Source organism: Vulpes vulpes, chromosome 5, assembly GCF_048418805.1.
Source record: "Vulpes vulpes isolate BD-2025 chromosome 5, VulVul3, whole genome shotgun sequence".
Taxonomy (NCBI): domain Eukaryota; kingdom Metazoa; phylum Chordata; class Mammalia; order Carnivora; family Canidae; genus Vulpes; species Vulpes vulpes.
Genome location: NC_132784.1, coordinates 10,482,753 through 10,506,575, shown reverse-complemented (window position 1 = coordinate 10,506,575; position 23,823 = coordinate 10,482,753). Strand labels below are relative to the sequence as shown.

The window sequence follows — 23,823 nt, the reverse complement described above, 5'->3', positions numbered from 1 at the left end:
TGCACTGTTGGTGGGAATGTGCACTGGTACAGCCACTCTGGAAAACTGTGTGGATGTTCCTCAAAAACTTAAAAATAGGGCTACCCTACGACCCAGCACTTGCACTACTGGGTATTTACCCCAAAGATACAGATGTAGGGAAATGTCGGGACACCTTCACCCCAATATTTATAGCAGCAATATCCACAATAGCCAAACTGTGGAAGAAGCCTCGGTGTCCATTGGCAGATGAATGGATAAAGAAGATGTGGTCTATGTATACGATGGAATATTACTCAACCATCAGAAAGGACGAATACCCACCATTTGCTTTGACGTGGATGAAACTGGAAGGTATTAAGCTGAGTGAAGTAAGTCAATTGGAGAAGGACAGTCATCATATGGTTTCATTCATACGGGGAATATAAGAAATAGTGAAAGGGATTATAAGGGAAAAGGAGAGGAACTTTGTGGGAAAAATTAGAGAGTGACAAACCATGAGAGACTCCTAACTCTGGGAAACAAACAAAGGGTTGCAGAAGGGGAGGTGGGCAGGGGGTTGGGGTAACTGGGTGACAGGCACTGAGGAGGGCACTTGATGGGATGAGCACTGGGTGTTATACTATATGTTGACAAATCGAACTTCAGTAAAAACAAATGAAAAAAGAAACCTCACTGTACTTCACCACTTTGACAAACTAAAATAAAAAAAAAAAAAAAAAGATCATCGCAATAGGTGCAGAGAAGAGAAGGTGCAGATCACTTCTTTTTAAAAAAAAAAAAAATTAAAAAAAAAAAAACCTGGAGCGGTGCTTACTTCAGCAGCACATATACTATAAGTGGAATAATACAGAGATGATTAGCATGGCTCCTGCACAAGGGTGACACAAATTTCTGAAGCATTCCATATTTTTACTCTTTTTTTTAATTTTTAATTTTTATTTATTATTTATGATAGTCACAGAGAGAGAGAGAGGCAGAGACACAGGCAGAGGGAGAAGCAGGCTCCATTCACCGGGAGCCTGACGTGGGATTCCATCCCGGGTCTCCAGGATCGCGCCCTGGGCCAAAGGCAGGCGCTAAACCGCTGCGCCACCCAGGGATCCCCCATATTTTTACAATAAATGTATTTATCACCAAACAACCCAACAAACCAACCTGGAGCTAACATCATACTGAATGGTAATCAACTGAATATTTTCCCCCTGAGATTAGGAATAAAGCAAGGATGTCTGCTCTTACTAAGAATCTATTATTAAAAATCTTTTTTTTCTATTATTAAAAATCTAACTATAGCCAGTGTAACACAGCAAGAAAAAGAAATAAAAGGCATCCAGTTTTGAAAGGAAGAAGCAAAACTGTCTTTATTCACAAACAAAATTATTGTCTACATAGAAAATACAATGAAATCTATCCAAAAATCTGATAAAACCAATAAGTGAATTTACCAAGATTGCAGGATAAAGGCTCAAGACACAAGGATCAACTATATTTCTATACACAACAACAAACAATCCAAAAATCAAAATTTTAAAAAGCCATTTCACTGAACAGCAGCACCAAAAAATATGAAGCACTTAGGTATAAATCTGACAAAAACATATAAGACTAATACACTGAAGATTAAGAATGTTGCTGACGTAATCAAAGAAGACCTAAAGAAAAGGAGAAATACACCATGTTGGTGAATTGGGAGATTTAATACAGTTAAGGTGTCAATTATCTCCAAACTAATCAAAACCAAACCAAACCAAACCCAGTAAAAAACCAGCAGCCCCCCTCACCTTTTTTTCTGGTAGATATTGACAGGCTTATTCTAAAATTTATTTGGAATGCAAAAATATCAAAACAACTTTGAAACACAAATACTTCAAAGCTTTCTATAAAGCTACAGTGATCAAGACAGTATATTGGCATAAAAATAGACTAACAGATCAGTGGAACAGAATAGAGAATTCAGAAATATATGCATCCATACATACGTAGCCAGTTGATTTTTGACAAAGGTCGGACATTCATAGGAGAAAAGATAATCTTTTCAAAAAATAGTGTTCAGGATTTCATTTCTCTTGGTGCTTGCAATTCTTGGTCACTCTGCTTCAAAGAATGAAGAGGTAGACCAGACGAAGAGTGGTAGAGAGCAAAGCATAATTTATTGAGCGACAGGAAAGCAAAGTTTATTGAGTAATAATACAAAGCTCCTGAGGAGGGAAGGGACTCGAGTTGCCAATTTGGCATTTAAGTCTAGGAGCTTTTATGAGCTCTTTGGTGTGGGCTATTTTAACCTGATTAGCCCTCCATGTGCCTGTCACCCAATCAGGTTTTTGTCATCCATCTATTTGGGAAAGGCACTGCCTGAAAGCATGCTGGCCAGCACAGGCCACCAGATCAAGCTCTTTGAATATTCCACTGGCTAGTAAGCTGGCCCCAGGCCTGGGTTAGGACACCCAAGGCCATTCCCTTCCTGTCACATGCAAGTTATAAGTCCTCCCGATAGGAAGACTTAAAACTGAGGCACTGAGTAAACCTTAGAATAACAGGAAGGGGTCTTTTTCCTTTTAAGGGTAATTTCATCTTAGGACAGGGGCCCCGTCCCTGCCTGCCTTCCTTCTGACTATCGCTCATTAATAGTGCTGGAACATTTGGATATACATTTACCAAAAATGAAAATAAAAGAATTTCAATCTGAAACCCATACCATTTACAAAAGTCAGTTAATCATAGACCTAAATACAAAACTGAAAACTAGAAAACACACAGGAGGACATCTTTGTGACCTTGGATTAGACAAAGATTTCTTAGATACAACACCAAAACCACAATCCATGAATGGGGAGGGGGGACTGGACTAATTGGACTTGGTCCAAAGTAAGAATTCCTGCTTTTCTAAAGACACTGCTAAGAAAAGGAGAAGGGGTACCTGGGTGGCTCAGGGGTTGAGCATCTGCCTTCAGCTCAGGTGATGATCCCAGGGTCCTGGAACCAAGTCCTGCATCAGGCTCCCTGTGGGGAGCCTGTTTTTCCCTCTGCCTGTGTCTCTGCCTCTCTCTGTGTGTCTCTCATGAATAAATAAATAAAATCTTTTTAAAAAATTGAAGAGGAGAAGATAAATCTCATATTTGGAGAAAATACTTGGAAATTTTATACCTGGTAAAAGATTTGTATCCAAAATATAGAAAACTCTCAAAACTCAATACTAAGAAAATAACCCATTTTTAAAATGGGAAAAATATCTCCACCAGAGATACACAGATGACAAATACACACATGAAAAAAACATTCAAAATAATGCATCAATAGCAAAATGCAAATTAAAACCACAGTGAGATAGATCTCATTAGAATATCTAAAATTAAAAAGATTGCTGATGGGAATGTAAAATGGTACAACTACTTTGAAAACCAGTTTGACAGCTTCTTTTTAACAAAGTTAAAAACTGGGATCTCTGAGTGGCGCAGCAGTTTGGCGCCTGCCTTTGGCCCAGGGCACGATCCTGGAGACCCGGGATCGAATCCCACATCGGGCTCCCGGTGCATGGAGCCTGCTTCTCCCTCTGCCTATGTCTCTGCCTCTCTCTCTCTCTCTCTCTCTCTCTCTCTCTGTGACTATCATAAAAAAAAAAAAAAAGTTAAAAAGTTAGTACTAAACATGTACCTATCATATGATCCAGCTATTCTGGTCCTAGGTATTTACTCAAGATAAACAGAAGAATGAGACTTATGCAAAAATGCTCATAGCAGCTTTATATGTTCCCCAGCCTGGAAACAAGTATCCACCAACAGGTAAATGGATAAACAAGCTGTAGTATTACTATACAATGGAATACTCTTCAGTAACAGAAAGCAATGAATCCCTCTTTTTAAAATTGAAGTATAGGGGCACCTGGGTGGCTCAGTCAGTTTGATTTTGGGTCAGGTCATGATCTCAGAGTCATGGGATCCAGCCCCATGTCAGACTCTGTGGTGAGCATAGAGCCTGCTTGGGATTCTCTCTCTCTCCTCTCCCTCTGCCCCTCACCCCGCTGCTTTCACGCTCTCTCCAAAAAGAATAATAATAAAATAAAATTGAAGTACATTTGACATGCGATATTAATATCCGGTGTATAATGTAGTGATTCATTCAACATTGATATGCATTACTCAGTGCTCACCACAGTAAGTGTAGTCACCATACAGTGTTATCACAGTGTTCTTGACTATATTTCCTGTGCTGTACTTTTTATCCCCATAACTTATTTATTTTAGTAAATGTGCTGCCAAAGCGAGCACTAACTTATTTATTTTATAACTGGAAGTTTATGCCTCTTAATCTTCATCTATTTCACCCATCCCCCTACCCATCTCCCCTCTAGCAACTACCAGTGCATTCTCTGTATTTAGAGTCTCATTTCTTGTTTGTTTTGTTTTGTTTTGTTGTAGATTCCATGTAAATGAAATCATTCAGTGTTTGTCTTTCTCTGTCTGACTTACTTAGCATAATATCCTCCAGATCCATCCATATTGTTGCAAATGGCAATATTTCAGTGTTTTTAGGGCTGAGTAATATTTCATTTTATATATGAACCATATCTTCTTTATCCATTCATCTATTGATGGACACTTGGGTTGCTTCCAATATCATGGCTATTGTGAATAAAGCTGCAGTGAACATAGGGATGTATATATCTTTTCAAATTAATATATTCATCTTCTTTAGGTAAATACTCAGAAATAGAATTGCTGGATCATATGATATTTCTATTTTTAATTTTTTTGAGGGACCTAGAAAGAAGTGAACTCTTGATACATGTAACAACATAGATGATTCTCAGAATAATTATGCTAAGTAAAAGAAATCAGACAAAAAAAAAAAAAAAGAGCACAGGCTGTATGATTCAATTAGCTTTAAGATTTATTTATTGGGGCAGCCCAGGTGGCTCAGCAGTTTAGCGTTACCTTCAGCGGAGGGTGTGATCCTGGAGACCCAGGATCAAGTCCCACATCAGGATCATTTCATGTCTCAAAGGTAACTCACAGGAGAACTAAATATAACAATATGATTTTCAAAATTGGAAGGAATACGTTTGGAAGGAGCATTTGTGTGCATGAACAAAATCTTTATCTTGCATAGCAATGAGTCAATGGATACTCTCTGTCTGAGGTTAATAATAGAGAAATGGAAGAATAAGTATAATGTTTAGAGTAGTGACCATTAGAGACACAAAACTCAGAAATAATGGGAAGGAACAGCCTCTGGGATATGGGCCAGGGGACAGGAAGGGTCCTCGGGATCCCCATTGCTTTTCTTCATAAATCCTTCCAGGCTGAGTGAGTTGTTACCACATGCACGCATCAGTTTGAGAAAAATTAAAACCATTATGGGATGACCACTCAGACCACTTGCTCTGGTAAGAGAGGCCACGCCTGGGGAATGTGAAATATGACAACCACTAAAGACAGTGATACTGCCATTTCCAAAAATATGTCATTCAATCTGCTTGGCCCCCAGGACAGACTGAGAGAGTTGGCCACATAGCAACTTCACACACCCTCAGTCAAGCAGTATAAAGGATACTGCTGAAGGTCACGCACTAAGCTCCCCTCCCCAGGGGGTTCTCCGTCACTCCTACCCTATTCCCTCTGGAGTTCCTTCCCAGGCATGTTCCTGATTGGCCTTTCATCACCTGGGGTGGGGTGGGGGGACTCCCCAGCAGCAGGAGTCAGCAGTTATTAGCCTGTTATGCTCCAGTGGCCCCCCCTACCCAGGAAGTGGAGTTGTACTCCTTTTTCCCTTCCTCAGACCCACTGGTCTCCCCCACTTCCTGGCCAGGGGGTGGCCAAAGTTCTCCTTGCTCTTCTTCTGGATATCTCTGGGGTATAATTATGCAGAGGGCCTGGCCCACCCAGAGAGGATGGGAGGGGGCTTTCTCTGTCTTCCGTCCTTGAGTAGTTCTTCCATAATACACTGGAACAGGAAATGTCCCCTACTTCCCCTGCCACCACCCTCCTTGTCCTCTTTCCACCCCACCCACCTTCCCATCTGTTCTCAGATTTGTCCCACTAGGGACAAAATCTCACCTTTCACCTGGTTCCCTTCCAGCCCCCCAACCCCCTTCTGGGTAAGGGTTCTTCCCTTGAGCTCCAGAGGGTGGAACCCAATGTTACATGCTCTTCTGTCTCTGTCCCCACGCGGTGCTTTGAGGAACCCACAAAGAATCTGCTGCTGTCAAACATAGATATATAGATATGTACCCTAACTCTTCCTCCAACTACGAGTGCTCCCTGAAGGTTTTGCTTGTTTCTCCATTGCTATGGGTGATGCAGACCCCTATAGGTGGGAATCCTCCTCTCTCTGCCCTCTGGCTTCCTTTGTATTCTCAAGTTCAGGCAAGGGTCCTCTCCCCACCTTCCTCCCTAGCTCTAGCCACAGGTCAGCCTGTCTGCACCAAGAGCGGACCCTCTTGCAGTGTTCCTTTTTAAAAAAAAAAAATATTTTATTTATTTATTCATGAGAGACACACAGAGAGAGGCAAAGACATAGGCAAAGGGAGAAGCAGGCTCCCTGCAGGGAGCCCAATGAGGAACTCGATCCCAGGACCCTGGGATCATGACCTGAACCGAAGGCAGAGGCTCAACTGCAGACCACCTAGGTGTCCCTCTTGCAGTGTTCCTGCCTGGGCCACACCTGATTCCTATGCCACAGTGAGGCTCTCCCTTCCCTCACTTCTGGGTGCTCTGCTCTGGTGCCCACACCCCTCCCAGTCTAGCTGATTGCATCGTGGGAGACTGTTGGGTCTTGGCAGTGAGATGGGGTTTCCATAAGCTATGTGGAGTTCGTTGTTTTGAGGAAAAAAAAAGTCACAAAAAAATCATAAGAACGGACAAAAAGAACAAAATGGCAACCTAGCTGTTCTTAAACATCTGATATGAAACAGCCATGAGGGGCAAAAGCTCCCTTGTTATGTGGGACAAGAGTAGGTAGGATTTGTTAGACCAACCCCAGAAAGGACACGAAATTGAAAGGCTCTCTATTTTCATATTTTGATATAATTGCTCTGGGCTTCCATCAGTTCTGTTGGAAAATTAGGGGAAAAAACAGGATCTCCCTTAAAACCAGATACTGCATCCAAATGGAGCCTTCCTGAACCAAAAACATTACCAAAACAACATTAAATGTTGACATTTCCTGATCTATCAAATGTCATCCTCTTCTTGTCTTTAAAGTAGTTTTTAAGAAGCTATTTTTGTTTTCAAAACCAGAAGCTCATTTGCTTTTTAGAACCAGTTTGCTTATTTAATAAATTCCCCCTGATTCATCAAATTTAGAAATAAATACAGAACTTTAAGCTGTTTTAAGTCTTCTAAGTCCTGGCTTCAGTTCTAGTTGTTTCCATGAGAACTTAGTAAAGCCACATGGCATGCACTGAAGCTCTTAAACCAGGAAGAGTGACAGTTATGAATAACTGTGACTGCTGCCAGTTTGAGGACGCTCTCTGTAGCTGCTTCTCTTTCCCAGACAAACTGACAGGGACGCAGAATGTTAGTGCTAGCAGGAGCCACGGACGACATTCGCCGTCGCCCGCCTGGCCTGGCCTGGCTTAGAAACTGGTAAACAAAAGAGATTTTTTTTTTTATCTCTCTCTCTCTCTCTCTCTTTCTTTCTCCCTCTCTCCTGCAGAATCCCAGCCCAGGATTATTTGCTGTGATGCACCCCCTGACCTACGCAGAAACCCTGATAGATTACCATCTGTGCCCTCACCCCAAGTACAAGTTCATCAAGGAGTCCCACAGGGGGTCCAGCATTCCTCTCACCCAAAAGCAATTTCTCCATCACACGGTAATGCCAGCGGCAGGCTCAGCGGCTGAGCTGGCCCTGGGCTTCAGGGAAGGGCAGGGGGGCAGGGATGCAGGGATACAGCTGGAGTTGAGAAAAAGATTTGCAGCCAGAGCTGCAGAACAGAAAGAGAACACTCTCATACTGGCCGGCCACGGCTCTGCTCTCATCCCGTCCATACCCACCTCCCAAGGGCTGTCTGTGGCCCTCCTTTCCATCTTTATTACTCTATTTTGCACTTGAAAGCTGTGCCTAATATTCATTTTAGTCCTAGTTCAATCATGTAAAAACTGGTCACGTGCCAGGCGAAACCCCATAGTCTGACCTCCTCTTTCTTTGGCTCCAGCGAGTATAACATCAGAATGGATGAGGTGGTGATGTGACCAATGCACAGTATGGAAGAGGCTCCAGAGAATTCCTTCTCCCCTTAGATGACCAACCTGGCCCAAATGGCCAGAGACATCTCTTAGAGGTGGCCCTCGGGCCCTGTAAACTCAATACGTCCCCCAACTCAGATCACTATCTGCCCTGCTGTGGCAACCACACCTCATACCACCTCCTCTTCCTGGGCTCCCCACTTCCCTTTCTGATCTACATGTTCTTGTGCAGGGACCCATGTGGCCCTTAATCCCACCATCTCCTGCATCCCTCACACCTACCCATCACTGGATCCCCCAGTCTGCCCCACACACAGAGGGGCAAGCAAATCTCCCACTTCACCCCATGAGTCATCACTGTGCAGTGGGCCCTCCCTGGAAATCTTCCCTTGACACAAGTGCCATGTAGCTTTGTTTAATGTCTTCTGCTAGAGACATTGTCTTTTAGCCTCAGAAAAATTCAGTCGAATTTAATGAAACGATAAATTTTGTAGCTAAGCTTTCAAGACTGCCAAAAAGTCAGTTGCATGAAATGAAAGTCCTTCTTAGACCTGACCTCACCAGCCAGTTCCCTTATATGTGGGACTCTATGCCTGACTCTCACTACAGGACATCATTCCCGGGATAATGCACTGGAAGAAGTTCCAGCCCCTGGCTCTCTCATCCCTGCCTGAAACCTCGAAGATACACACAACACAGAGGTAAGCCACAGCCCAGCTATTTGTCTCCTAGAGATATGTTTGCCCCACAGATTACAGAGGCCGTGACCCTCAAAGTGAACTGCCAATATTGTGTCAAATCCTACTATTAGTACATGAGGGAAGTTTGCTAGCTGGGGAGATATGATGATGTATAACTGATTCACATATTTTGAATTATCTTAATTGAGATATACTTTTTAAAAAAATTAATGTCACAAGTGGTTGATCGTCCATGTTTTGATAAACGTGGACAACCAATCCATGTAATTCAGTTGAAATACTCATGGTCAATTTTTAACATTTTTGAATTGCCAAAATTAGCCTTCTACACCCTCTATATCCAATTCCAGAGGAGGTACTTCTCTCTCCTCTACAGCCTGGCATTTTCTGTGAGGTCCCACAACTACCATCATACACAGACAGAGCTCAGCTGCAGAAACGGAACAGGCAGGCAAGAATATTGTTGAACCAAAGAAAGAAAAAACCTAGAGAAAACACATTTTTTGCTAGTTTACTCATTTAGCACCTCTTCAAAGCCCTAAGATCTCATACAAGGAGTCCAACACCTTTTCTTTGGGACTTTGGTTGGTTAGTTATCCACTCCTAAGCCTCAGAACTTGCTTATTTAGCCCATTGTCCTTACAAACATAGTTAAATAGGTTATTGGCAAGTGGATGTCACTAGTGTCCAAAATGATGGCCATCAGCAGTCACCTTTCGTTCAAGTCCTTTGATCCAAAATGAGCCTACCCCAAGAAGCTTGAGCTCTGCCACTATGCAGGATCGGCAGGTGAGCAAGATACCACTCCACCACCCAGCCCCTAACTCCCATGCCCTCACTCCCACCCCCTGACTCCAAGCAGCATCCCCTGGATCCTCTGAGGCAAGAACTCAAGCCCATCCCTCCCCAGAGTGCTGCTGGCCTTCAGGAGCTGTGTGACATCGGCCATGCTCCTCGGCCTCTTCTCCCAGTCCTCTTGTCTGTCAAAACAAGGGGATCAACATTTTCATTTTATAGGAGTAAGAGAGCTCTCTGGATGTGCCATGACCCTGTATATACTACCTGTCTCTCCACCCTCTCCAGGTATTGGAGGGGTCCCTGAAAAGCCAGTCTGTGACTCTAGGACATTGAATTTAACTTCTTCATTGCTGGAGGAAAAGCCCCTCCTGATTAAGCAACATTCAGCCTCCCTCCCGTAGGCATTTGCACACACTGTCCCTTTCAGGTTATTTCTGTTAGCGCATCTCAGCTACTATCCTCTGCCTGGAGATTAACAGAAGACAAACCAAAAAGCACCCAGCCTGGGGTGTGGGACCTGGTAGGGGCTCAAAAAAATAAGTTTCTTTTCTGTGGGTTCATCCATGCTTCATCCATCCTGGAACCATCTAGAAAAAGCTCAGCATCTTTGCCCTTCCCTTGAGCGTATTTCTACAGTCTGAAATCTCCAGAATCAGAGGAAACGGTGGCACTGCAGAGAGGATGCATATCTTGGAGGGGCCTTGGAGACCGCCTCTGCTTCTCACTAGCTGAGTCACCTGCTCTGGGTCCTTGGGCAAGTTACTTATTACCTAAGCCCTGTGGACAATCCCTCCCTGATCGGTGAGGCAGAGACGGTGATGGTGTCTTCACCAGGCCCTTGTGGGGATCAGAGTGAAATGATGATATGGAGCATCCAGCACCATCCTTAATATGGATCCAGCATCCTTAATGCGTGCCCCCTTGCCCCCCCACCCCTTGCCCCCAGCCACTAAACCTTGCGGTACCTCTGCTGCCACCAGATGGCGACAGTCTGCCACCCTGCCTGCCTTCTCTGTGGGGTGAGGACTTTACTGGCTTCCACATACTCAGTAAAGGAGGCAGAGCTGTCTATGGGGTGCAGTCAGGAAACTGAATAAGCAAAATGAACAATGGATAAATGGCGAAAAGTGGCCACCAGCCATCGGCACACACAAGTCTCAAGAATTAAGGGGGAAAAAAATCCTATTTTTTTTCTCAAAGCAATGTCCTTGGAAAAACCTCCTGAGGCTGTTCTTTCAAAAAGCAGGGAGCATGCACTTACCTGGGCTGGAATTAACCATGAATTAAACATGAATTCTACATGAATTAAAGAAAACTCTCCAACTATGAGTTGTTACTTTCAACTTCTGTGCCTGAGTGCTCCGTTGGGCCAATTCGTTTCAAAATAAACCATAATTGCATAACAGATGATAAATTCAAGAGAGGAGGCTACATTTCCTTATCATAGATTTCCATGATGTAAGATTCTAGAACATGTCTTTGTTTTTAAAAAACAGTTATGAAATAATAATGGTATTCTTGTTTATTCCTATAAATCCATTAGTGATACTTTAACCTCACAGTCATTTTGCTTGAATAAATTACCTATTAGTTATGAGATATTTCTTTTGCCCCTGAGAATTATCCATGTTGTTGTCAAACCACGTGGTGTAGTTATTTACTGCTTATTTATTCCAATTCCTTTTTGTATTCATAATAAGCAAAACAGCCCACTTTGCTTTTTTGCTCTTTAATAAATTCCGTGAGAACTTGCTAAGTCTCTCCAGGACTTCCATAAAAATCTTGAGAGTCAGCAGCCAACAGAAGAAATTATCTAATCCAGTAGCACCCTGACTTCTGGATTTTATGGATGAGTGAAATGTCCAAAAGAATTTTTTTAATTTTCTTTTTTTTTTAATTCAATTAATTAACATAGAGTCCTGTCCAGAAGAATTTTGAGAACCATTTTAGGGCTATCAGAGTTTTGCTTTGCCAAGAAAAGCATTAAAACAAAGGAAAGCAAAACAAAGTACCCAACCTCCATCTACTGTCTTCCCCATTTCAATTTCAGAAGAATGTATTAACACACACGCAAAAGAAAGAGGAACGTGGTCTCAGAATGTAAAACTTGGATAAGTTTGGTCTCATGAAAAGAGCTTGGTGGTGGCCAGGCTGGCTTCCCAGACCAGCCTGCTGCCCCGGGGAGTGGTCCGGACTCTCCACTTCCCAGTAACTGCTCGGCCGGATTCCCCTCTGACCACCCTGCTCTAAACTGGCAGTGGCCTTGTCTGGTAGGACGTGCATGCTTTGTCATGAAGTCAGGGTGGTGGCACCCAGCTCCCCTTAGTGAGGGACAGTATTAAAACCAAAACCTGGCTGCTAGGTGTACACAGTGCTACTGGGAGGGTTTGTTTCTTGGCCTCCTCAGCAGACAAGCCAGACACACACACACACACACACACACACACACACACGTACCTATAGTGTGCACACAAGCACACATACGCACGCAGTTTACAAATTATGAATTTCACACCAATGCTTACGGTTCCAGTCCATATCCACGAAGCTATGGCCTGCTTTCCGCCATTCTGTATTTGTATGTCCCTTCTTCCACTGTAGATCCCTGGCTCCTAACACATTTACTCATTAATCAGTTTCATAGAACGTCCAAAATAGTTTCACAATTGCTTCACCTATAACCACTTTAATAAACATGATAAACAGAGTTCAGGCTTATCTGCAGTTCCCCTGTACCCACATCCCACCAAAACTATGACTAGATAACAACAACAACAACAACAAAAATCTATGACTAGTCAAATACTGTAAGTTTCTTGAATTAGTTCTTTCTTTTTCTTTTTCTTTCTTTCCTTCCTCCCTCCATTCCTTCCTTCCCTTCTTTCTTTTTTCTTTTTCCTTCTCTCTTCCTTTTTCTTTCTCTCTTTCTTCCCCTTCACCATAATGATGGAATCCATGTGAAATAGTATTTGCTTCAGTTTACTTTCATTCTGGAGTTTTTCCAGCCCCTCTGTTATCTTTTTAACCTTTTTTTTTTTTTAATATGTAGAACAATAACATGCCCTCCAAATCAGAACTACACAAAAAGGCATACTCAAAGAGGTGTCAGTGCTGCCCACCTCCCTCCCATCCTTGTCGGTAGCTGACTGAGTCTCCTAACTTATTCTTCCAGTTTTTATAATGCTGAGCAGAATATATTTATTTTCCTTACTTCCCTTCTTCCTTTTTTTAAAAGTATTTATTTATTTAAGTCATCTCTATACCCAACGTAGAACTCAAACTCGAACTACCCTGAGATCAAGAGTAACACGCTCCTCCAACTGAGCCAGCGAGGCGCCCCTCCCCTTCTTTCTTATACAAAAAGTGCCACACTAGATAGGCTCTTCTGCACTTTGCTTTTTTTACTTATTACATCTCCTGAAAATCACTGGATATTAATTTATAGCTCTCTTTCTCACTCTTTTGTACAGCTACAAAACTACTCATCGTTGTTTTATTCATACTCTGTACTTGACAAGCCCGTGCATTTTTGCACAAGAAAAAACAGAGAAAAAACTTATCCCAGAGACATATGTGCACATGCCAAAGAGACTTCAGTCAATCCTCCTGTTTTTCCACGTCTGCCTCCTACCTTACCCTCAGCTTGCAATCTTTCTACAGTCCAGGAGGAGGTTGGTTTCCTTCCTGTGTGTTCTACGCTCTGTCACTGTGTACTCTTTTTCACAAGACAACACTCTTCCCAGCTGCCAGAAATTTATTCCAGCATACTGTTGAAAATTATTATCTATGTGTATTTCTTCTCCTGTTCTCTTTGTTGTGTGTTCCATTTTTATTCCTTAAGAAGGTTTTTAAGTAGAGACACCTGGGTGTCTCAGTCAGTTAAGCATCCAACTCTTGATTTCAGCTCAGGTCATGATCTCAAAGTCATGATCTAAAGGTGTGAGATCAAGCCCTGCATCAGGCTCCACGCTTGGCATGGAACCTGCTTAAGATGCTCTCTCTTACTCTCCCTCTGCCCTTCTCGGCTCACGCTTGCTCACTCTCTCACTTTCTCTAAAAAATTTTTTTCAATTTTAAAAATAAGTAATTTAATTTATAAGTTTATTTAGTTTATAAGTAGCTGAGACAAAAAAAGCAAATGGTTGTTCTACCATCTTGAAACAGTCTTCTGCAAACTTCTAAAATAATATTTTTCTCTATATTTTAATGCTTTTAATGTGCTCAATACCCAGGAATTTTTATATAAAGCTCTAAATATATAATACCAAATAATACATCAGAGGGTGGGGAGGAGGGTTTGAAATTGAATAGAACTAAGGAAGACTGTAAAGATGGGGGAAAATATTAAGAAAAGTGAACTATCCAAATATAATCCTGTGTCCTCCAGAAATAATATTATTTTAGACACTACCAGCCTGAAAGTTCTGTTTCCAAACTCAAAAAAATGGCTTCTTTGGCCACATTCTCTAGTATTTGCCTGGTACCTATCAGACCCTTGCCTTTGTAGGGAAACATGAGCAGCTTTTCAGGAGCGAGGGGTGGAATGGTAAAGTCCTCCCCAGAGGTAAAGCCAAAGTGCTTTAGCATATTGTGTGAAGATCCCAAGATTGCAGATGTGAACATTTATCCTTGCCTGTGTGATTCTTCTACAGCTGTGATTCCTTCAATTTAGCCATGCTTCCTAAAAATGTCCCTGCCCTTCTTGACGCCCTACCAGAAGAAGACAGATTGGAAACAGCTGAACGGTACTTTTTTACCTTTGGTTACTTTTTCTTTCCTTCCTTTTCTTTTTAAGATTTTATTTATTTATTTGATGGGGGAGAAAGAGAGAGAGAATGAACGAGTGAGAGCACAAGAGCAGGGAGAGGGAGAAGCAGACCCCCGCTGAGCAGGGAGCCTGATGCAGAACTCGATCCCAGGACCTCGGGATCATGACCCAAGCCAAAGGCAGATGCTTAACTGACTGAGCCACCCAGGTGCCCCCATGTTCGGTTTCTAAAGTGGTCCGTTCCGCAAAAATGCACTAGCTGTTGTGAGGGATTTCCAAAGAGCACACAGTGCCGGAGTTTGCAACACAAATGAGCTGAAGCCAACACTGACCCCTACCCCTAGCTACGGAATAGCATGCTATTCTTGGTGGGGAATAGTGGATCTCTGCCGCCTCACATTTGCTGATCCTTAGGTACTCCAGGAGCTCAAGGGAGGGGAGGGCAGAGCTGGTGCTCAATGGACTTGGGTTAGTACTTGAAAGAAGATGGGATTTAGAGAAGCAAAACTATAGGCTTCAAGCCAAACAGCTTATGTTTCATTTTACTGGTGAGCATCCAACAGCCTTGAATCTCCTGTTGCTGTGCCCATTCCAACATTTTTACATGTAAATAATTAGTGAAATCCTAAATATCTGAAGCATATATCCAGTTCTAAGACTTGCCCATGCACACCAACACTTGGCAATACCTACCCTGAGTGTTTGAAGGAAGGTTCAAGTGCCTTCTAGTGAAACCACTATATGAGGACACCAGTGAGGGCGCTGGATGGTACACATCTGCGTGAGGTTCAGAGGAACAAGTCCAGTCTAATGGGGCAATGGGGAGATGACCAGGAAGCCAACACTTAGCTAACCTCTCTTCCACTCAGCACTGATGTGGGACCTATCATGACCCAGTTTCCCCATCTTTGAAATGAGAATAATAGCACCTATTTCTTGCAAGTTGTCAGAGTTACAGGAGATCATGCTGACTCTGATGACGAGGGTGGTAATTATAACAAACATTTACCAAGCAATATCTGTGTGTCCAGCACAATGCTTTGCATGCAGTCTCATTTATCCCCCACGGTGAGGTCTTGCTGTTATCCCCACCTTAGAGACAGGAAACTATTCACAGGAAATTAATGCTTGCCAAGCACCATCATGCAGCTGCTTAGCAGTCATTAGTTTTCAATCATATGGGACTGGAACAGCTCTTGTGTCTTCCAAGGGTACTTTCCATAACAGAACCTTGCTATGCCACTTCTGTGTATCATGGCTGAATGGTCTTGTGCTTTTATTTTTAAAGATTTTATTGATTAATTGATCGATTGATTGATTGACAGAGAGAAAAAGAACACAAGCAGGGGGAGCAGCAGAGAGAGGGGGAGAAGCAGACTCCCCCTGAGTAGGGAGCCTGACAAGGAGCTTGATCCCAAGACCCTGGGATCATGACCTGAGCCAAGGGCAGACGCTCAACCAACTGGGCCACCCAGGCACCCCTGTGTTCCTGCTTTTAATTCCAAATTTTGACACCTTTGTTGATATTGGAAGCATTTCTCTTAGCTGAGCCACTACCAAAATATCCATTCTCTTCTAAAATAGTAGAGTTGGGATCCCTGGGTGGCGTAGCGGTTTGGCGCCTGCCTTTGGCCCAGGGCTTGATCCTGGAGACCCGGGATCGAATCCCACATCGGGCTCCCGGTGCATGGAGCCTGCTTCTCCCTCTGCCTGTGTCTCTGCCTCTCTCTCTCTCTCATAAAAAAAAAAAAAAAAAAATAGTAGAGTTGTTGAAACTAGAAGTGATATTTCCCAGCCTCCCTTGCAAGAAAGTCATCCATTTGACAAGGCCCTGATCCAAGGAATGTGAGATGAGAGATATTCCACTCTCTGAGATATCAGGACCCTTGGAGGAGTGCCTGTATCTCCTCCATGGTCTCAGTCTCTCTCTCTCTCTCTCTCCCCTTTCCTCCAGCTGGAACCTGCAGCAAACAAGCTTTAACCATCAGACAACAAAGCTACAGGCCAGGAGTCAGCAAATTATGGCCCATGGCCAACTCTGGCCACCACTTGTTTTTGTAAATAAAGTTTTATTGGAACATAACCATACCCATTCATGTATGAATTTTTTTTATTCCTTTCATGCTACAAAAGCAGAGTTGCAAAAGAGACTGTATGACCTGCAAAGTGCTTTACAAAAATTTGCTGACCCCTGCTCTAGCAGATAGCAGACCACAGGATAAAAGTCACCTCGATCTCTTTAATTTCTTTTCTTACCAAGTTATTTAGAAATATATTATTTCATTTTTTAGGGATGCCTGGGTGGCTCAGCGGTTGAGTATCCTTTGGCTCAGGGCGCAATCCTGGTCCCGAGATCAAGTCCCATGTTGGGCTCCCTGCGAGGAGTTTGCTTCTCCCTCTGTCTGTGTCTCTACCTCTCTCTCTCTCTTTCTCTCTGTGTGTGTGTGTCTCTCATGAATAAATAAATAAAATCTTAATAAAATAAAAATTGTTTTTTATTCTGTTTATAATGCTTCCTGCCATTGTTGGTGGAAAGCAGTTTATCAGCCTTATTGCTTCTCTTAACATAGACTCAACAAAAGTGGGGAGAACTAACACTGGAAGCCATAAGAATTGGGACTCCTGGGTGGCTCAGCAGTTGAGCGTCTGCCTTTGACTTGGGACATGATCCCGGGGTCTAGGATTGAGTTCTGCATTGGGTTCCTGTGGGGAGCCTGCTTCTCCCTCTTCCTAAGCCTCTGCCTCTCCCTGTGTCTCTCATGAATGAATAAATAAAATCTTAAAAATAAAGGAAGTCACAAGAATTGCAGAACTCTTAAATGATCACAATATTACTCTATTTTATTTTGGGAAGGAAAACCCGTTCCAGCTCAACATCTTCTTCCTTTTCAGTGAGCTCTGCGAACAGAATATAGAAGTTATGTTGACTCCAGAAATGATTGAAGCAGAATTCCCTATGTTGGACCACAAGGACACCAAAAAGGAGAAGTAAGTCTATGCCTTAGGCAAAGGCAGCCTTTTGATAGAATTTGTCCTACATGAAGTAGAGAATTGTCATGTTGTCTAAATCTAAATATCTCAGGCTTTAAAAAAGGAGAGGTTTGTGTGTATCTTATTTTATGCACTATTACGTTCTCTCAAATGTGGTTGGCAAGTAAATATTTAAAAACTGAACCTAGTTTTCCCACTTGCTTATCATCTAATTTCAGAGGTGTGTTTGTTATTGATAACTGAATAAGTTAAGGAACTGGGCTGGTATAAGGAACCTGGGCTCTGGAGCCAGAGGAGACCTGCGGCCAAGTCTCAGCCCCACCATTTATGACCTGTGAGATCTCCAGCCAAGTTGCTTCCCTCACTAACTGAGCTTCAGAGTCTTCATTTATGCCCTACACAAAATAGTCTCCCTCACAGGCAGTGTGAGGTTTAAATGAGATATTAGTGCCAGGATGTCCAGCCAGTTGCTTGATGTGAAATAGATGCTCAGCAAACATATATGCTTCCCCTCCCCCTCTCCATCAAGGGCCAAAGAGCTAAGCAAACACATCATCATCATCCCTCAAAAAATTGGTTTCAATGAATATGGTTGTAATGGAAATAACCACATTATAGTTCCCATGGCTTATCAGTTTGAAATTCCAGATAGGCTTTTAAAACTTCTTTTTCTTTTAAAAAAAATACCTTTTTTATTACTAAAAAATCAGAAATACAGAAAAATATTTAAAAAGGTTGCTTGGAAAAATAAAATAAAATAAAATAAAAAAATAAAAAGGTTGCTTGGCTGCTCAGTTGTAGAGCATGTGACTTTTGTTCTCAAGGTTCTAAGTTTGAACCCCACATTGGGTGTAGAGATTAAAAGATAAAATCTTAGACTTTTTTAAAAGATTTTTGCAAAGATTTTGTTTATTTATTTATTTATTTGAGAGAGAGAGAATGAGAGAGCACAAGCAGGGGAAGTGGCCAGCAAAGGAGAGGGGGAAGCAGACTCCTTGCTGAGCAGGGAGCCTGACACAGGGCTGGATCCCAGGACCCCAAGGTCATGACCTGAGCCAAAGGCAGATACTTAACTGACTGAGCCAGGCAGGCTCCCCTTAAAAATTTTTTTTTAATTAAAAATTTAAAAATAAAAACAATAATGCCACCCAGAGGCAATAACTTGTACATTCTGATGCTAAGTCTTCCAAATATTTACTTGATATATATATTTAATATATATAATATGATAATGTATATTAATGTTAATACAATTATATTAATTACATATTATTACATGTTTTGACAAAGTTTAATCATTTTATTCATATTGTTTTATCTTCTGCACTTTTATTTAGCAATATACTATGAACATATTTATAAATATAGGTATATATAGCTATATATCCTTATATTTCACCATAATTTATTTAACCAACCCTTTTCTGATGAACATGTAAACTCTTTTCAGTGTTTTGTTGTTACCAATAGTGCCATAATTCTTCACATACTTATTAGGAGTTATTTCCTCAAGATAAATTTCTAGAAACATAAATGCTAGATCAATGTGCATATTAAGATTTTATTGTATACGGTTTAATTGCCATTCAGTGTACATCAACATACCTCCTACCAGCAGAGGTCATGACTGTCCACATTCAAATGCCCTAAATAATGTGGAAAACTATCATTTTTTTCTTCTTTAGCAATAGGATTGATTTACAAAGGACCTTCTCATTATTTTAACTTTAACTTCTGTGTTTACAAATGAAATTATAAATTTGAGCCCAGGTGGCTCAGTGGTTTAGCTCTGCCTTCAGCACAGGGCATGATCCTGGGGTCCCGAGATCGAGTTCCACATCAGGCTCCCTGCATGGAGCCTGCTTCTCCCTCTGCCTGTGTCTCTACCTCTCTGCCTCTCTGTTTCTCATGAATAAATAAATACAATCTTTAAAAAAAAGAAATTACAAATTTTCCTGTGCTTACCAATTACTTTTCTTCTTTAATGAAGGACTTACTTTGTCTTTTCTGTAGGAAGCTTTATCTATTTCTTATTCATTTATGAGTCTCTCATACATTAAGGATAATTACCCTTTCTTAGATATGTTATAAATATCTCAGTTTGTCTTATAACTTTGGAGTGGTTTGTGGAGGCCCTTCCTTTTCTGAAAGGGATTCTCCCCACATATCTTAAAGTAGTATGGGCTTCCTTTGGCTTGTTTGTGATGGTTTTAGAGGCCTTCAGGAACCAGCACTTCTCAGAAAACTGATTAGCGGTTTCTAGGAAAAGAAAATTTAGGAAATAAAAACATTAAATAGAATTTCAGTGAGCCTCTGTCTGCTTTGATCAGGTAATTACCAATAAAATATCATGTTATACTACGTAACACATAAACCCCCATAGGCCTCAACAGATAGATGCACTTTGCATTGCATTTTGTTTTAGATTTCAAACAATAGACTGAGACTTTTAAATAAAAACCTTTTTTTTTCTATTTCAAAACTTACTCCCCCAAAAATAATGCTTGCCATGTGAATGGAATAATATCCAATACCCTCTCTGCTCACATGTGCTCTTAAATGTGGCTTTCACCCTTTATACTACAGAGCAAATGTTGAACACCACTTGATTATAAACTTATTATTTTTTTTAAAGACTTTATTTATTTAGTCATAAGAGAGGCAGAGAAAGAGGCAGAGACACAGGCAGGGGGAGAAGCAGGCTCCATGCAGGGAGACTGACGTGGGACTCAATCCCGGGACTCCAAAATCACACCCTGGGCTGAAGGCAGATGCTAAACCACTGAGCCACCCAGGCGTCCCTCAAATTATTACTAAATGAAATAAGTTATTACTTTATGTATTCACCCAAATGGTATTTTTTATGTATTTCCCACAAAAATAAACTAACAGTGAATTCTAAGCATTTCCTGCACGACAAATTAGCTTCTAATTTTTTCAAAACACAGATACGTTCTACCCACTTTCAATAGACATATCATGGCATTTTCAATTCATCCACTTTTCAGTTTAAATTATTTTATGTACATTTTTTCAGGTCAAAATTATCAACATAATTATCATTTTCTTGGCTGAAGAATATTCCAACAGGTTGATAGCCACTGGATGGTTTTGGAAAGTTCCATTGATTCAGAAATTCTCTTCAGCTCATATCAAGCATTATCCGATGCTCAGTTTTGTCTTCTGTGTCCGTATTCATTCCCTTTCCTCACCTTTTCAGCCTCAGCCAAAAGCCACCAGCATCCTTGCTGTCAGACACACACACAACCAGAGCTTGGATAGAACAAAAAGAACATATCAGTGATGTTTCATTTCCCATGAAGGCTATTTGGTCTTTGGAAAATTCTGTTTTTGTGGATGCAAAGAATCATCCCTCCGTGCCTGTGTAATTAACTCAAGAGATTCTTTTCTGTCCTGGTGATGATCTCAGCCACCTCAAGACCCACTAAAGCGAATCATGTAAAATATCCAAGAAACTGCGAGAGTGATGATTTCCACAGGATCACTCAACCATTAGTATCTTTAAAGGGAGACATGACCCATATATGTTTAAAGTTGCTTCCATTGAATGACACCAATTAATATTTTTATGACACGCATCAGGGGACATTTTAATTCTTCATTTTCAGATATTTCTGCTTGTTCAAAACTGCCAGGCATTTGCCGGCACTTTACATTTCACCCTGTTTAGAAAATGTTCCAGAAGTACTTGAGATTATATAATATTCTCCCATCTAGGCAGATGATATAGCTGAGCTCACAATCTTCAGACATCTGTCCTTTCAGCCAAATGCACCCCTCAGTTCCTTCCCAGATATCTGGAAAGTTCTACCCAGTAACCCCCTTGCCACACCCAGCAAAGGTCCAGGCACCACTCAGTCCAGGTACAGAATACTTGCTCTTGATTCCCCCACTTCTGGAGCCACGTCAGACTCACAGTTATTACAGGTCTACTTTATTTGCAGACATGAAGAAGCAACTAGTACTGACTGAACATTTAGAAGACACCATGCTAAGATGTCTATGGGTAGTTTTTCATGTCACCTTTTTGACAACATGGAGAGAGGGAATGACCACTGTCCATCAGGAAACAGAACCCGAGTTAGGGAACTTGGTCATGCTAAGTAATTCTTGTAGCAATGGATGGAACTGGAGGGTATTATGCTGAGTGAAATAAGTCAATCAGAGAAAGACAATTGTCATATGTGGAATATAAGAAATAGTGTAAGAGACTATAAGGGAAAGGAGGGAAACTGAGTGGGGAAAAATTAGAGAGGAAGATATACTCTGAGAGACTCCTAACTGGGAAACAAAGGGTTGTAGAAGGGGACGTGGGTGGGGGGGAAGGGGTGACTGAGTGACAGGCATTAAGGGGGGCACTTGATGGTATGAACACTGAGTGTTATACGATATGTTGACAAATTGAATTTAAATTTTTAAAAAATTAAGAAAAGAATTCGTATAGCTAAGATCAGAAGCCAGGTTTGAATCACAACAGCCAAGTGTTTTCACTGGAAACTAAATTATCACTAAATATTGTGTAAATATATATATGTATGATACCAATCATATATAAAAACATAAAACAAGTCCTCCAGCCTTTCACTGAACCCTTGCAATCCTAAACCAGCATCTGGGCGTGGATGGGTGACCGGCGCTGTCACCAAGTATCCTAATGTGTCCTTGTTGGGTGTTTGATATGCAGAGAGGCCAAAGAACAAGCACAGCCAATGGAGAAGGCAGGAGAAAAGGTGCTGGAGGAGATGAAGACTCTGCGGGGCAAAGCTCTCAACTCCTACCTGATTCTAGAATAAAAATCTCCAGTGTCCATTCCTCTTGTTGGCTTTCCGCCAGTCGCTGTGGTCCTCTGAGTTCATTTACATTCCAGCCATTTTCAGAATTAAACTTTCTAGAGGATCAACCTGAAATGTGGATAATGTATATATTTTTAAGTGATAATTTTTCTTTTTAAAAATAAAATGTCCCTAGTGTGATAGCAGTGTTTGAAGCTTCTTGGTCCAAGGTTCAGTGCTGTCACAGAGACTTCTGGAACAAGCTTCCAGCCACCCACTGTGTGGAGAGACCAAGAGCCAAGAGCCAGTGCTGACCAGCATCCCTGAGAGCCTTTTGTAGGTATGGTACATACGAGGAGGGGGGGAGCAGAGGTAGGAGGAGCCAGAGGGGGGCTGCTCTCTCCCTTCTGCATAGAAGCAGCCCCTCAGCCCTTGAGCATCACAGCCCTGGTGAGGACACTGGCTCCCCAGGCATGTATGTGACAGCACACACTCATGAGCATGGACTGGAAATGGAGGGGGACACTACTACAGGTGACTCGAGCTTGCAGATCCATTTGGAAGTAACTGGAAAATATCCCTCTGGAAACTCTCAGAAACACTTGAGGCAGAAGGTCATTGCCAAGGGGTCAGGAGTCTCTGTGAACACATCAGTGAAAACCAGGCATTTCGATTGTATATGTTAACAGGATTCCATTTGTACAAGCTGGAAAGACTGATGGCACTAGGGTTATATGATAACCTATAATTATCCAAGGACATTAGGATGTATTCTCTTCATCCCTTTTTTTTTTTTTTTTTTGTGCATACATTTAAGTAGCCGATAGCAGACTATATGCACAGTTTTAAAAGGGCTCCTCTTTAACTCATTGATTCTGACGTTTTTTTCTGGGATTTTTTTTCCATCATAAAACCAAAACCCTTTAGGGACAGGACTCCAGCTACGGTATGTTTGAGGCAATTACTTGCATTAGATAATTACATGTTGTTAATGACCATTTGGTCATTGTCAGTATAATAGATACACAAGTGTGCTTCAGTCTGTAAAACCCATTTCTTTTTTTTTTTTTTTTGACTTTTTATTTATTCATGAGAGACACACACAGAGAGAGGCATAGTCATAGAGGGAGAAGCAGGCTTCCTGTGGGGAACCAACCTGGGACTTGATGCCAGAACCCCCCGATCAAGAACTGAGCCAGAGGTAGATGGTCAACCACTGAGCCACCCAGGTGCCCCGGGCTCAGGGCTAGTTATGTGGCTCTGAACCTGGGCTCCTGTCAGTGTATATATTTATATCCATCTCAGTTTCCCCATCTATAAATAAGGAACAGTTTCTTCTGCTTCTCCCCCTGCCTTCCCAGGCTCTATCTGATGGCAGTGGGCCTTCTGAAAGATTGCATGCCTGTGTTGGGGACCTGGTGCCACCTGGTGGATGCCACAAGAAAGGCCTCATCTGCTTCCCAAATACTCTGTAGCCCGAGATTCCCACCATGAAACAAACCAACTTCCAAAGATAGTAGCCTCTCTATGCTTTGCTTCCTTTTTTCAGACCACCTTTAGATGGGAAAAGGCAAGGAAACCTTATATGTATTGTTTTCCACGAT

At 41.8% G+C, this 23,823-nt stretch overlaps 1 protein-coding gene and 1 non-coding gene across 7 annotated transcripts in view; both read left to right on the top strand.

Annotated features, from left to right (window-relative positions):
- Nucleotides 1-22,426, top strand: part of CFAP221 (cilia and flagella associated protein 221) — a 102,049-nt gene extending 79,623 nt beyond the window's left edge. For all 6 annotated transcript variants that reach the window (XM_072757558.1, XM_072757560.1, XM_072757556.1 and 3 more), the window contains exons 20-24: nt 7,636-7,794; nt 8,778-8,869; nt 14,320-14,412; nt 17,328-17,423; nt 22,132-22,426. In XM_072757558.1, the coding sequence (XP_072613659.1) occupies nt 7,636-7,794; nt 8,778-8,869; nt 14,320-14,412; nt 17,328-17,423; nt 22,132-22,240 (549 nt within the window). In that variant the 3' untranslated portion in view covers nt 22,241-22,426. The remainder of the gene's footprint in view (nt 1-7,635; nt 7,795-8,777; nt 8,870-14,319; nt 14,413-17,327; nt 17,424-22,131) is intronic.
- LOC112934355 (U6 spliceosomal RNA) lies at nt 789-893 on the top strand. Its single transcript, XR_003237890.1, has one exon. It is a non-coding gene; the product is annotated as a U6 spliceosomal RNA (small nuclear RNA).
- Nucleotides 22,427-23,823: the final 1,397 nt, after the last annotated feature.